The sequence below is a fragment of the Amphibalanus amphitrite genome, unplaced genomic scaffold (assembly GCF_019059575.1).
Source record: "Amphibalanus amphitrite isolate SeventyFive unplaced genomic scaffold, NRLGWU_Aamphi_draft 000072F_arrow, whole genome shotgun sequence".
NCBI classification, from domain to species: Eukaryota; Metazoa; Arthropoda; class Thecostraca; order Balanomorpha; family Balanidae; genus Amphibalanus; species Amphibalanus amphitrite.
Window position 1 is genome coordinate 224,205 of NW_024881568.1, and position 13,244 is coordinate 237,448.

Below are 13,244 nucleotides of genomic sequence, written 5' to 3' on the forward strand. Positions count from 1 at the left end.
AGATGGAAAGAGGAAGTAGAGACCAAAACAAGTCTGAGGATATACAAGAGATGGAAACTGAAGGTAAAAGAAGATGATGTATATGACAACACCCCACAATCAAGAATCCTCTTTCAAGCAAGAACGAACACTCTCCCTCTGAACTCTAGGAAGAGGTTTACAAAAGAGAAAACAAACTGTGTTCTGTGTGATGAACAAAATGAGGATCTAAAACACTTCTTGTTGGAATGTCCAATATTGAGTGAGATTAGAGAGAAATGTCCCGAACTGCAACAGCCATACTGGGAAGATAAAGAAGAAGTCATTATGAAATTTCTATTTGATGATAATAGGAAACATATGGAAGATAAGAAACAAATTCTATACAGCATGTGGAAGTTAAGATATAGAAGGCAAAAAGAAAAAGAGCTCAATACTATCATGCACCCCATACCAACTCATAGCGCGATAGCTTAAGTACAGTTTAAAAGAATAGGAGGAGCCGTTGCAAAGGCAAATCCTCTAAACCATCATCATCATCATTATCATTCGATGCGTCTTGACGAGCTGAACACAATGAGACCATCCACGCGTCTGTATCTTGTTCCTGTACGGAGTTATTGGCCAAAAACCTTTGGTGACCTTTGATGACGTCACATGACCTCACAGCTGCCCAACAGCAAAACAGACCTCAAGGTAGTGAAGGTTGATCGTATATGAAGACATGTATGGTATATGGGGCCATTCCGACCCGTTTTAGTGGTAAAAACAGGGAGTTGATTTTTCCCCCATTGACTTATAATGGGGAGGTCGAGAAATTGACATGACCATAGGTCATCGATATCAAACTTCCGAGATAAACAAATTGTAGCTACTAATGACCTTATAACATCCTGCGACTTTCAAAGGCCTCCGACATCTACTGTAGCTCTGGCACGGTGACAAAGTTGCAAAAAAGTAACTTGAGGTTGGGTCATTCAAAGTGACCTGGTGACCTGACCTTAAAAGTTAGGAGGTTCAAACTTGCACACCATGTGTAAAATTGATGAGAGAATGGTCGTACCAAATTTCGCGGCGCGCTATTCGCGAAAAACCTCAGGGAGGGGGGCGGATATCCGCCCCCCGTCGGTGCGCGTGTTAAAACCTTGCATATTGCACATTATATTCCAACATTAACTTTCATGGACAACGGACGCACTTCTACGATCGTCCATACGCAGTCGCACAGACAGACAGACAGACGCTGAGTCTCGGGCCGGGTGCCAGTATATTCATAAGCAGCATAGTGGAGTGAAAAATATGTCGGCGCACTTTGCCATCACAGTGTCGGTCGGCCTCAGGTTTCGGTGCACTCCCGGAGACCGATCAGACAGGTCAGAGGCCGCCGATCTAGCGGGCGGCCCACACAGGCGACTACATGAGATTGACACAGGCGGGCACGGTCCGTTCAGACCCACCCCTCCTGGCACACCAGCGCGTCCGGGTACCGCTCCTCCGGTAACCCACGGGCTACACACGCATACACACACATCGTAACAGGTTCAGGCCGTAACAGGTTCAGGTTCAGACGCCTATCACGAAGACAACATCTCGTGTGCTTTTGTTCGCCGGTCTGCGGGGCTGACACGTGGTTTGTTGAAAGTTATTTGGGAATATACGCGCACGACAGTATGTAAGCGTATGACGGAAAGTCGAAGAGTTTCGCCTATCTCATAAACACAACTCAAAAAAATGTCGGGTGCTGAGTGTATGTAGTTTTAGCTAAAACGTTTAAAGCACATATAAAAAATGCATGACAATTCGGTGTCGACCTTGGGAGACCGAAGTATATTCTTATAATACTAATTATTGATGAGTCATCGACGGGAATAGGAAGATAAGTACTAATTATGACCGGATCCCACCATAATCCAGCGGATACCACAGGCTGAGTTGGCGTGAATTGGCTCTCATCAGCACCTTCTTTGTACCGAAGAACACCAGATATGACGCTGCAAAGAATGCAACATGTGCATTGTGCAACGTGACGCAGTGCTGCCGTCAGATTGTGATAATAAAAACTGTTTTATGTAACGTCTGAACAAAAGCCATTATGGTCGAATGGCCAATCGCATATTACGCATTAACCCGCGAGTTGCTGGGGGGGGGGGGGCGTCAAACGCCCCCACTTTTTTTCGCTGGGCCATAGCAAAAAACGGCGCGCCACAGGCGCGCCAAATTTTAGGTACCTGTAGGGAATTGATTGAAGTTTATTGTGACAAAGTTTCAAAAAAATCGGTCCGAAATTTTTTGAGATATCGAGGTTTTAGTGACGTCATGATTTCTGAGTTTTCGACCAAAAACGGCATATGTTCAAAAAATCATATAAAATCACAAAATAGACATACAGACATGCCGTAAGCGCCATTAGACTTCCAATACCATGAACAATCAAATGGCAATCTTCGATTATTGATTATCGTTCCGCATTTTCCAAAATTTTGAACTGAATCTTGGCAATTTCTCATGACTTCTTCACGACCATGATACATGCATTTCTTAAATTGAAATTTTTGAGCCAAACACGTACACATATGATAAAATGAATGTCACCATCGTGTTCTACGTCCCAAATTACCCATAAAACATGTGTCACAGGCTGCGAATATCAGTTTTGATTTTCGGGGACATCTGCCTACCCGGTTGACCTGACCTTGACCCTGACCTATGCTTGACTGACCCCTACATGGAGCTGACACTCTTGTAGGCCTTATATGATGGATTTTGCACCGTTTTGACAGAGTTTATGACGAGAGGCGCCCATTGCGAAGTCCTGAAGTCCATGCTACTGCAAGCCCGATTTCAGGTGTTTGACCTGACCTTGACCTGACCTGTGACCTCAAAATTTAACTTCAAAGTATTCATCTGAAGCGTCTCGTCGCGTCCTTTGTTTTCCTGCCTCGTGCGTTTCGCTGCGCCTATTGGTTCTCGAGTTATCGGTTGGGGGCGTTTAACGCCCCCCCCCCCCCAGCAAACGGTGGGTGGCGAAATACCCCAGCAACTGCCGGGTTAATTAGTGACAATATCGGACTAGCTTTTTACTTCCTATACAGCTACTGCATTCGTGTCAGTCATTGGGCCTATTGATATTTCAATGCACAGTGTTCCTGTGCACAGTCACATCTTGTGTAGGGTGTCGGTGCATTGAACATTGTCTCACCCTGCCTTATAGCCTCGGTAAAGGATCACCGAGTCACAGCAGCGATCTCTCATATACGCAGAATCAGACCCGACTATGACGACTATCCCGCACGGAGGGACCAGCGGAGACGCGGCGGAGGGCAGTCGGTCCTTCCAGGGAGGGTCGGGGGACGCTGACTGCAGGTTCACCGCTCTCCGATCACACACACGCGCACAGACAGACGCTGTGCCGGAGACGGCTGTCCGCCGCGCGGACAGGGAACTCTCGGCCTACTATCACTGTGAGGGAGCCGACCGGACGCCGACCGGCGAGATCACAAACCTGTCACACAGCACCGCAGCGCCGCGCCCACAGCACTCGGAAAATACTCCACAATAGACTCAGCAGACAGGTCAACGGGCGGGTCAGAGGTCGCGGGTCAACGACTGATATTTGTCAGCACAGCTGCTCGGGGCTCATCGCGGGCCATTCAGAGGATCATCTCCAGCGGCCGAGCTTCCACCATCTCCAGTGTCAGAGGTTGGTCCACGGAGGCCGCCGCCGTGCCGCGGCCGTGCCCCCGTTGGCCGGCGTTAGGGGCCGGCCGGCGCGCCGTGAGCCGGAGCGGGCCGCGGCCCGGCCACCGGCCGCCACTCGGGATCGGCCTCCTCGTCACTGGATGTCGACGGTACTGAATCGGTGCTGGAGTCCCCGTGTCATACGATGGTGCCCTGCCGACAGACAGTCCGTCACACCGGGGGACAGTGACGGAGCAGTCCCGGGGATGGGCAAAGGCTGCAACTACATACTACTCAATACCTGAATAACTTGAATCATCATCAATTCAACTGCGTCAATTACTTGAACCGTTCCATGGTCTCATTGGGTTGGCTACAAGAGCCGATGTTCAAAGCTCACTATCTAGAAAGGCAATATTGATCATTGATTTATTTCATCCACTAGCACGGGGTGGGTGTTTTGGGAAAGGCTACGAATGAGCTCGCGGACAGCACTTAATTGGGCTGGCATTTAAGTAACTGCTGTTTAATTTAGGTGCTTGTAATTATCAAGTTTGATGGAAATCGAGCCCACTAAAAATCTGCTGCCACTATAATCTATTATGCAGTAATTGTATCGGGGTCATGACCTTTTAGAACTAAACCGTTTGCTATGGTGTGCGTTCTTAACCCTCGCATGCGTGCGGCGTTTGCCAGCTTCTAATGTGTAGGGGGGGGGGGTCGGTTGGACCCCCCCCCCCTTGCCGTTTGGCCCCTGATCGAGCTAGAGCTTCGCGGAAAAAACGAGCGTGTTGCCCGTAACGAGAGGAAGCCGATGATACCCAATTTTAATGTCCTAGGTCATTGGTTGACCTTCCAGGTCAGGTCAATGACCCAAAGTCGGGAAAATCGGGACCTGTTAGAAAGTCGTAAAGTGTGGCTGCTAAGGGGTTTTTCGGGGTGCTGATCACGAATATCGTGTTAGTTTTGATCACAGATGATGTCTTGAAGCATTTAGACCAGGTCGAGTCAGGTCAGGTCAGGTCAACCAGTAGGCGTCGTGACGGGTATTCGTAGTACGTGTCAACCGCCTCTGACAGCTTCGTAACATGTTACGAAGTCACCAAAACTACTTCGTAAATGTTCAAATGGTTGCTAAATTCGAATTCAGCTCCAAAAACTAGCCTAGAAACATGTAAAACTCGAAAAAGTGACCCGAGGTCACCCGAGGTCACCAAAGGTCAATGACCTGACCTGACCTTCAGGTGACCTTGACACACACGGGAGTAACATCAAATCACATGTTTGAACGTTTGAAACCACGAAAAGCTTGCAAACACGCGGCTAGTGCGAGCCGACATACGCGAAATCGCGATTCCGGCCAAACATGGTCTCGGAAAAGAGGTCACAGGTCAAAGGTCATTTGGGTCAGGGTCATGAAATTTTCTGGGTAGGTGTCAAATTGATCAATGCGAGGGTACTGAAAGTTTCGTCGCGATCGGCCGCTTTTTACGCGAGTTATTCGCGAAAAACCATGGGGGGGGGTCCATCCGACCCCCCCTACACATGCGAGGGTTAATTAATGATAATTTACCTAATCGTCATAAAAACAAATGTTAATAGGTGCACGGCTATAAAACGGAAGGAAGTATAGGAAGTATAGGAACTCAAGGAAGCATTCTGTCTTGACCCAATTATAACTGAGAGCTAGCAAACAAGCAATAGGTTTAAGTAGGTACTTTTGGTACCAAAGGCATGTCCGTCATTGGAGAGAATCATATCATACAATTCCGCCTCCTTGAAATGTAAAGATATACAATTTTCGAAAAGCCTAGTACAATGGCTACCCTTTTTCAAAGCTTCAGAACACGCTACGACTCAGCTATCTAAGATAACCAGAGGTGATATTCATGGCAAAATTTGAAACGTTTCTCAGTTAAAAGTCTCTTTAAAGGGGCAGACGTATAACCGCCACGGTCTACCCACGGCCTGCCCGCTGTATCGGACCCACCTCGAGGTGAATGCTGGGGATGGAGGACTCGGAGCCGGAGCCGAGCGTCACGGCCACCTGGTGCTCCTCGGGCGGCGTCACCTTCAGGCCGATGCTGTCCGTGGCCGGCATGTGCACGGTGCGCTCGCGCAGGCTGGGGTTCAGCGGTGGCAGCGTGTCGCCCAGGCCGCCCAGCTCCTCCAGACTGGAGATGTTGCGCGTGTTCTCGTACAGACTGAGTCGCAGCGAGTTGGAGCGCTGCGCGGGCAGAGCGCGACCAGCTGAGTGCGCGGTGGGGGGCGCCAGGCGGCCGGAGGAGCGCGCGCGCCAACCGACCAGGCAGGGAGGCGGGGCACTATGTGGCATCGGCACGGGTGCGGGACCGTGAACTGTGGATGGGTGAATTTGAGAGGGGGATCTTATGCAAAGCGTTGTCAGTTGCAGCAAACCAATCAGCGTCCTAGTGGGAGAGGACATGACGTAATCGGTGCCAGCCAACTGATCGCTGGTGCGTAGTAGTATCACTGAATGCGCGCAAATACCAAGCTTGTAAGTGTGATTCTTAAAAACATCGTAATGTGCAGGCAGGTGAAAGTTATTGCCTTCATTATTGCTATGACATAGGACGGCTCAGATTAGACAAATCCAGGCTGAAGGGTGATATGGGCCTATCTGTTAGTAGTTCGTGCTTGTCTATTGACAGCAGCCTTGTCCGGGCCTGCTCTACAATGGAAGTCCGTCTAATTACGCGGCGCTTGGGCAGGGAAACACGCATGGTCATCCCTACGGGTGCGCATGTACACGCCAAAGCATAGCCTTCATCACAGCCCAGCAATCAAAGAGAGAGACAGTTAGGAGTCGTGCTCGGTTACTTCAAACGTGATCATCTTCCCTGAAGGCTGAAACAGGACAGTCGTGAGTGTTAGAGGTAGATATGAAAGATTTCAGCCACGTAAGCCGAGCGCAAGACCGCTCTGCTGAGAAGGCAGAAAGAGTTTTAGAGGAATGTGCTGCATCGCAGCTTTAGAACTAAACAGTACAACAATTCAAGTGGCATTTTCAGGGTTTCTTCATCTCACAACTGCCCTTTTGCATACTGATTTAAGGGAGAAAACTCAGATATTGATAAGATACTAAAAAAATGGCATCAACAGGTCTGATGCATCTATTGAAAATGTATCGGGATCCCAGCATGTCAGTCGGGTGTTTCATCTGTTCATTTGCTCGCGTCTGAGCCCGCCCTAGGACCGCATCACCGTGCCGCCCTCAGGTTCGGCCGCTATACCAGCCTTATCAGTCCTCCACTACCAACCTTATCAGCCCGCCGCTACCAGCCTGATCAGCCCACCGCTACCAACCTGATCAGTCCTCCATTACCAACCTTATCAGCCCGCCGCTACCAACCTTATCAGTCCTCCGTCACCATTCTTTTCAGTCCTCCTCTCGTCATTCTGCCTCTACTGACCTTCATCATCCCGCCGCCATCAGCCCGCCATCACTGACCTTCATGAGGATGTCGTCGACACGCAGTGAGCTGGAGCGCGCCCGCTGGTGCGGCGGATTCTGGTGCGGGCTGTCCGGCAGGCTCAGCGAGTTGCTCTTGGCTACCGTGTTGCGCGAGCACGCGCTGCCGCGCCGCCGCGGGTCGCACATGGATATGTTGGACTTTCGCCGGCTGTTGTGCCGCTCGAACGTCTTCTGCGCCGAGAACGGGCTTGGCCGAATCAGGTATCTGAGGGAGGGAAGGCGAGGCGTGAGCTCGAGAACAGGAGCCTTTGGAAGGGGCTCTGGTTTAATAGCACATGAATGCTGGGAGGTGAGCCAGTAAGTATAAAACCGTTGAGTAATAAATATTTTGGCGATTTTGATGACGAACGACAAAATCTAAGACAGCAAAACAGCAAACATTTAAGATAACACTGTTCACAAAAATATGAGGCCTAGCTGGCGTTAGCGATCTTCACCTCCCCCTGCCCGACAGGTCCGGCTCGAGATTACATCGTTAGAGTCACGAACGATGTCGGCTACTGAGCATCGAGTGATATTACAGGCGATGTCGCCAGCTGACCCGAGACGATGGAACCGGATCCGCTTTTTACTATCGGTTATGCAATCTGCAGCTTGATCAGTGTCACACCGTTGATTTCATCTGTCTAGATAAGATTATTTGGACACCAGCTGAGACATTCTGCTGTCTTTGACCCGCCTACCTTTTGACTTCCTATCCTCCTTTAACCACTGACGCCCGTTTCCAGGCTGTTCTTGGAACTGTCATACTGTAGAAGACGGCTCACTCTAATCGGCTTAGTGGTTCGAGCTTTCATGGGGCTTCTAACGTTTTGACTGTCGTCTGCCTTTTATAAAGACTAAAGCATAGTAATTTTTGATAAGGTAGAGTAGATACGTTTTTTCATGTTAAAGCGAAACGTGAAATGATAAAATGTTTTTGCTTTATTTTGCAGGAAGATTGCAGTTTTATGTGTTCTATTTGGCCGAGGTTTTGCACTTACATTTATCCATATACCTACCCTATGTCACGTTTCCATTTCAAATGAAATCAATTAAAACTACACAATATCCCTAAACCCGGCCGCTCCCGACTACCACACAAACAGCTGGCGACTCGGTAACGTACACGATGTCCCCCTCCTCCAGCTTCAGGTCACAGCTCGGGTTGATGATGACGTAACTGATGCTGCCACGCTTCTCCGACACGTCGTCGTAGTCCTCCACTGGTAAACCTGCGAGAGGAAAGATCAGCATCACCAGACAGAAAGAACATAAATATATCCGGATGGAAATCAGTGACGAAATTATCCGCCACCTAAGGCAGTTATATTCTGAATAAAGATAGACGCATTTTATTACCACCCAAGTGAAATGCGCGATTCTGCATATTTTCAGCTGATAAGTAATAAGAAAGAATATCACTCACTCACTCACTCACTCACTCACTCACTCACTCACTCACTCACTCACTCACTCACTCACTCATTCACTCCCACACTCACCCAGACTTTGCATCCGACTCCTGACCAGCTGGGCGATCTCGGCCCTCTCAATCAGCTGAGAGTGATTCGCCTTCGGGTCCTCCTGCTGACCACACTGTGGGAAAATGAACATCAATCACAGCTGCACGGGATTCAGCTTGACTCACATGCCTGACTGACAGCTGACAGCTGGCCTGTGCCTAACTTGCTTCAAATGTTATAAATCTTTCTTGGATCATTGTTCCTTATGTGTTTATTTGTTACCTTGCCCTCTTGCTATGCGACCACAGTAAAGCAGCCATTCCCTTGTGTTTTGACGACAGAGCCGACACACGAGGTCGGAGGTCGGCTACCCACCAGGTCCGAGGCGCTCTCCGACGTGTCCATGGTGCGGTAAATGCCGATGGGAATCTCGCAGGTGGTCGAACACAGCTTCTGATACAGACGACCGTACGTTCGGATCCACATGTCTCCGGGAAGAATCCGCATCTGCCGCGAAAAACAAACAGCGCACATACGGCTTAAATTAATGGAACATTGTATTTACTCCAACAAACTACATAGTGTGATCTCTTAGGGATGCAGTTTTTCTCCAGCACCAAACCCAAAAGAACGAGCCGACCAGCATTCACAAAATAGGTAATTGAATGATAATTGCATGGGTTTGTCTTAGAAGGCCGAAACGGATAATACGGTACCATGGACCCAAATGAGCTCATCGGTCATGCTGTTACGGCTATTTGCGTCGATCAAGACTAAATAATCGTCCAGGGAGCATTCGCAATTATCGGTAATAAGATTTAGTCATTAAGATGTGATATCAAGTCAAATAAAATAACTACCTTGTAATAACTTATCATCTAAGCAGTTAGACAGCACCAAATGTAAGCACCGCAGCATTGTGCTGTGCATGACCAAGTGCACAGCGCTATCAAATTTGATAAATAAAATCAATAAAGTTTGTGCATAATAAAATAATCGATGACTTTTTGCCATTACATTATTGAGCTTGGTATTTGTTATTTAATTACAAATAGCAAGGTCATTACGGACCTTTATTATTGCATCAAACAATATGAATTAACCACAGTGCTGTTGACAGTAACATTTATGCTGCAGAGCAGCTCCCTATATATCTTCACCGGTTTCTCTCTGTACTGGTAGACTGTGCCGCAAGACTTCTGATTCATCCGGCACAGTATACCACTGCAGGCTTCTAGCTCCAGAGCCCGACGTCGGCAGAATGCCATCGGGCCGTTAGTCACAGGTATTCACTGATCCACAAAACGCAGCGATATTTGAATTTTGTGACTCAAATGCTGTATACCAGAGAAGACCTGGCACTTAGGAGGATTGGAATGCTTATTGCGGAACAGGGAATTGCACTTTATCTAAAATGAAACCGGATGAATAAATGCGCACACATTTCAGCAACAAAACGCATTCACTTCTCACACCAATGTTGAGCTGCAAATAATTAAATATGTATGTATGCATCAGAGCGCTTAATTATCGATTCCGCCGGCCCCGTTTCACCCTGGCTCCCGCCGTGCGTGCGTCTCTTACCGAGGTCAGGAACCCTGAGCCGGGCGCCTGGTCGATACCCAGCAGCAGCCGCACAAAGATGATGAGGTAGTCCTTGACGAACGCCTGGTACAGCAGCGTGTCCAGCATGCTGGCGCTGAACACGGAGCCGGCGGCGAACGGCAGCCGGAACATGCAGGAGATGTGCGAGCCGCGGTCCTTCTCTCGCTGAAACAGCCGGCCGACGTCGTCAGAGCCCAGCAGCGGCGCCGTGTCTGCGCCGCCGGCGCCGCGCGCCCTTCTCAGCTGGGGGTCACAGCGGGCGCCGCCGTCACAGCCGGGTCACAGGCACAGCCGGCGCCGCCGTCACAGTCCCAGCGGGCGCCGCAGTCACAGGGGGCGCCTCAGTCACAGCCGGGGTAGCAGTCACAGGAGCGTCGCAGTCACAGGGTCACCGCAGTCACAGACGGGGGTCACGGTAGCGCAGATGTCACAGGACAATACGAGGGGCGGAGACGTCACAAAAGGGTATTAGTCACAGGGGTGTTTCATCACCAAAAGACATTAGACGAGGGCATAAGCACTTTCGAAATTGGCTAATATGGTAATCTAGATGATGCAGGTGGATAGGAAATCTCACTGTGAGGCTGGGAGATCCATTGGAAGCCAGTCTGAGCCTGAACTGTCAGCAGTGACAAAAGACCAACCGGAAAATAAAAGAAATCGGGAAATATTGTAGCACTTCCTTCTCCAAATTAGCATGATAAAAATTTCTGGGCATAAACAAAATAATGCGTAAATGCGTAGTTCTGAAGCCTCAAGAAGTTAACGCTGTGCGTTTAGAGAATCACATAGGTAAAAATGTTTCGGAAAGTAGTGATCACTTTTGAGGCTAATTGTACCTAAGCCTATTATGAAGAGAGTGAGATTTATTTATGGGCTTGCCCAAAACAATGTTTCTTTTTTACTTCATACTCGACATTATATTCTAACTTATTACCGGGCTAATATTTTTCTAAATATTACAAAGGTCTTATCTCTTACAAAATAATCTTACAAAAGGCAACTTTTTCTTCGCTTTACATGACAAGTTGCAAGAAACGTTCCGAGAATACTTTGTCACAAAAAATCTGTCTTTTAGAAATATTCAGACAAAATTAATTGCATAATGCATATTGCATATCAATATTTAACCCTCGCCGGCCGAGGGGGGGGGGGGGCGGGTGCCGCCCCCCCATAGGGTTTTTTCGCGATAGCTCCAACCACGCTGGCGATAGAGAGCTGAAACTTGGCATACCTGACCTTTGATCCAAGCTGGATCTTTTGACACCAACCGCATTTTTGGTCAGGTCAGGTCACTGACCTATGACGTCATAAGTGAACCTCTGCACGGTCTTCAGATGTCGCAACTTCGCAACGCCCTCACTGCCAGAGGAGATGTCACAGGGAAATGAAACTCGCAGGATCTAGTATCCATTATGAGTCCCACAACTTGTATATCTCGGATTTTTCCTAAAGGTCATATGAGGTCAGGTCATTTTCGTGACCTCACCATTATAAGTCAATGGGGAAAAATGAAAACTGCTATTCTGGCGCCGGGAACGATCTCCAACTATCTCAAGCACACAGAATCGTGATTTGATGCACTCCTTGCAAGGTTAGATGCGTCACTTTTGCAATGTTGACCTTGCGTGACGTCATTTATGACGTCATCAAGGTCATATTAGTTTTTCGTCAATAACTCTTGATCAAATTGAGCTAGCGAGCCGGGAAGCCACCAATGGACTCAGGAAGACCTGCCGAATCGAATGATATGCGACATGACCTCTTTCGACCAACTTCGTGACCTGGGGGTGCTGACCTGACCTTGACCTGAGGTCAACACCCCAAGTTGACCTGACCCGGACAAAAAGTATATCATTCGACGCGCCTGAGCGAGACGAACACGATGCTGCCAAAATCGGCGCTCTGCGGCCGTTTTTTGCGAAGTTATTCACCAAAAACTGAACCGTACCTTGGGGCACTTGACCTGGCCTCAGAGGTCACCGGTTGACCTAGGACCTTAAAATCGGGTACCAATCTCTGCGTCTTGTAACGGCGCACACGCTCGTTTTTTCCGCGACGCGCTAGCTCCACCAGGGGCGAAACGGCGAGGGGGGGTCGTACCCGCCCCCCCCCCTCGGCCGGCACGTATGTAGAAAACCAATAGGTCCGGCGAGGGTTAAATTAGTTTTATATAGAGACTGCTGCTATTCTGTTCAAGACCAGCACTGACGCCTGTTAAAATCGTCAATCATTTTGTTTTTTTCAATCCCATATGGTATTCGAAAAAATAAATACCCTGAAGTTATTAAATTCATTAGTCACCCCTTGTGCCAGCCAATGTGATTATTTAGTTAGACTATAACTAAACTATGCAAATAAATGAAGCAACATATAAATACGAAGCGTTTTTGTCTGAAGTGCAGTGAATCTACATGTTGAATAATTTAATAATGCTAGCTGAAACTCACAACAGAGAACTCAGTAAAAGGAGCATATCTAATGGCAGCCACTATAATGAACAAATGATCAACGTCGACTGTATATTTTAGTTATTGCACTACTGACACCCGATCCACTAGGCTTCGGTCTGAGGCGGTCAGAGTACAGGCTCTGACCTCAGAGCGGCTGCCTAAGGCGTAGCCGGGGCGCCGACAGCAGGCACCGCGCCTTGACGAGCCAATCGCACACCCGTCGTTATGAGCCTGATCAGATCAATAGGCTGGCCGGTCACACACCAAGCCCTCTCGGCCCGACAGCCTTGAGGCGGCACAAGAGCGATCTACAGTCGGCTTTGGCCGCTCTCCACTGCACTGTGGCTATGACAACGGACGGACAACACGGCGGTCACTGGAGGCGCGGCCTCCCGGCGCCACGGGTCACGGCAGCGACTAGAGGCGCGTCTAACCATTCCGGGAGGCAGGGAGGGAGGGCCGCCGAGGCGGCGGTGCAAGCAGGAGTCAGCGTGCGGCATGGTACACAGTGCGGCTGCAGGGGGCGGACGGTGCCGGGAATACAGAGCTGCCTCACTGCTAGTGACACCAACTCGGGGAGCTACGGTT

At 49.1% G+C, this 13,244-nt stretch overlaps 1 protein-coding gene across 2 annotated transcripts in view; it reads right to left on the reverse strand.

Moving 5' to 3' along the window:
- Positions 1 to 1,222: 1,222 nt before the first annotated feature.
- LOC122379142 (potassium channel subfamily T member 2-like) overlaps positions 1,223 to 13,244 on the reverse strand; it is a 155,802-nt gene continuing 143,780 nt past the window's right edge. The window contains exons 22-28 of one of the 2 annotated variants that reach the window (XM_043361089.1): positions 10,183 to 10,446; positions 8,974 to 9,105; positions 8,638 to 8,731; positions 8,262 to 8,367; positions 7,130 to 7,358; positions 5,648 to 5,884; positions 1,223 to 3,870 (exon numbers count right to left, since the gene is read on the reverse strand). In XM_043361089.1, the coding sequence (XP_043217024.1) occupies positions 3,856 to 3,870; positions 5,648 to 5,884; positions 7,130 to 7,358; positions 8,262 to 8,367; positions 8,638 to 8,731; positions 8,974 to 9,105; positions 10,183 to 10,446 (1,077 nt within the window). In that variant the 3' untranslated portion in view covers positions 1,223 to 3,855. The remainder of the gene's footprint in view (positions 3,871 to 5,647; positions 5,885 to 7,129; positions 7,359 to 8,261; positions 8,368 to 8,637; positions 8,732 to 8,973; positions 9,106 to 10,182; positions 10,447 to 13,244) is intronic. The other variant, XM_043361090.1, reaches the window with a different exon arrangement.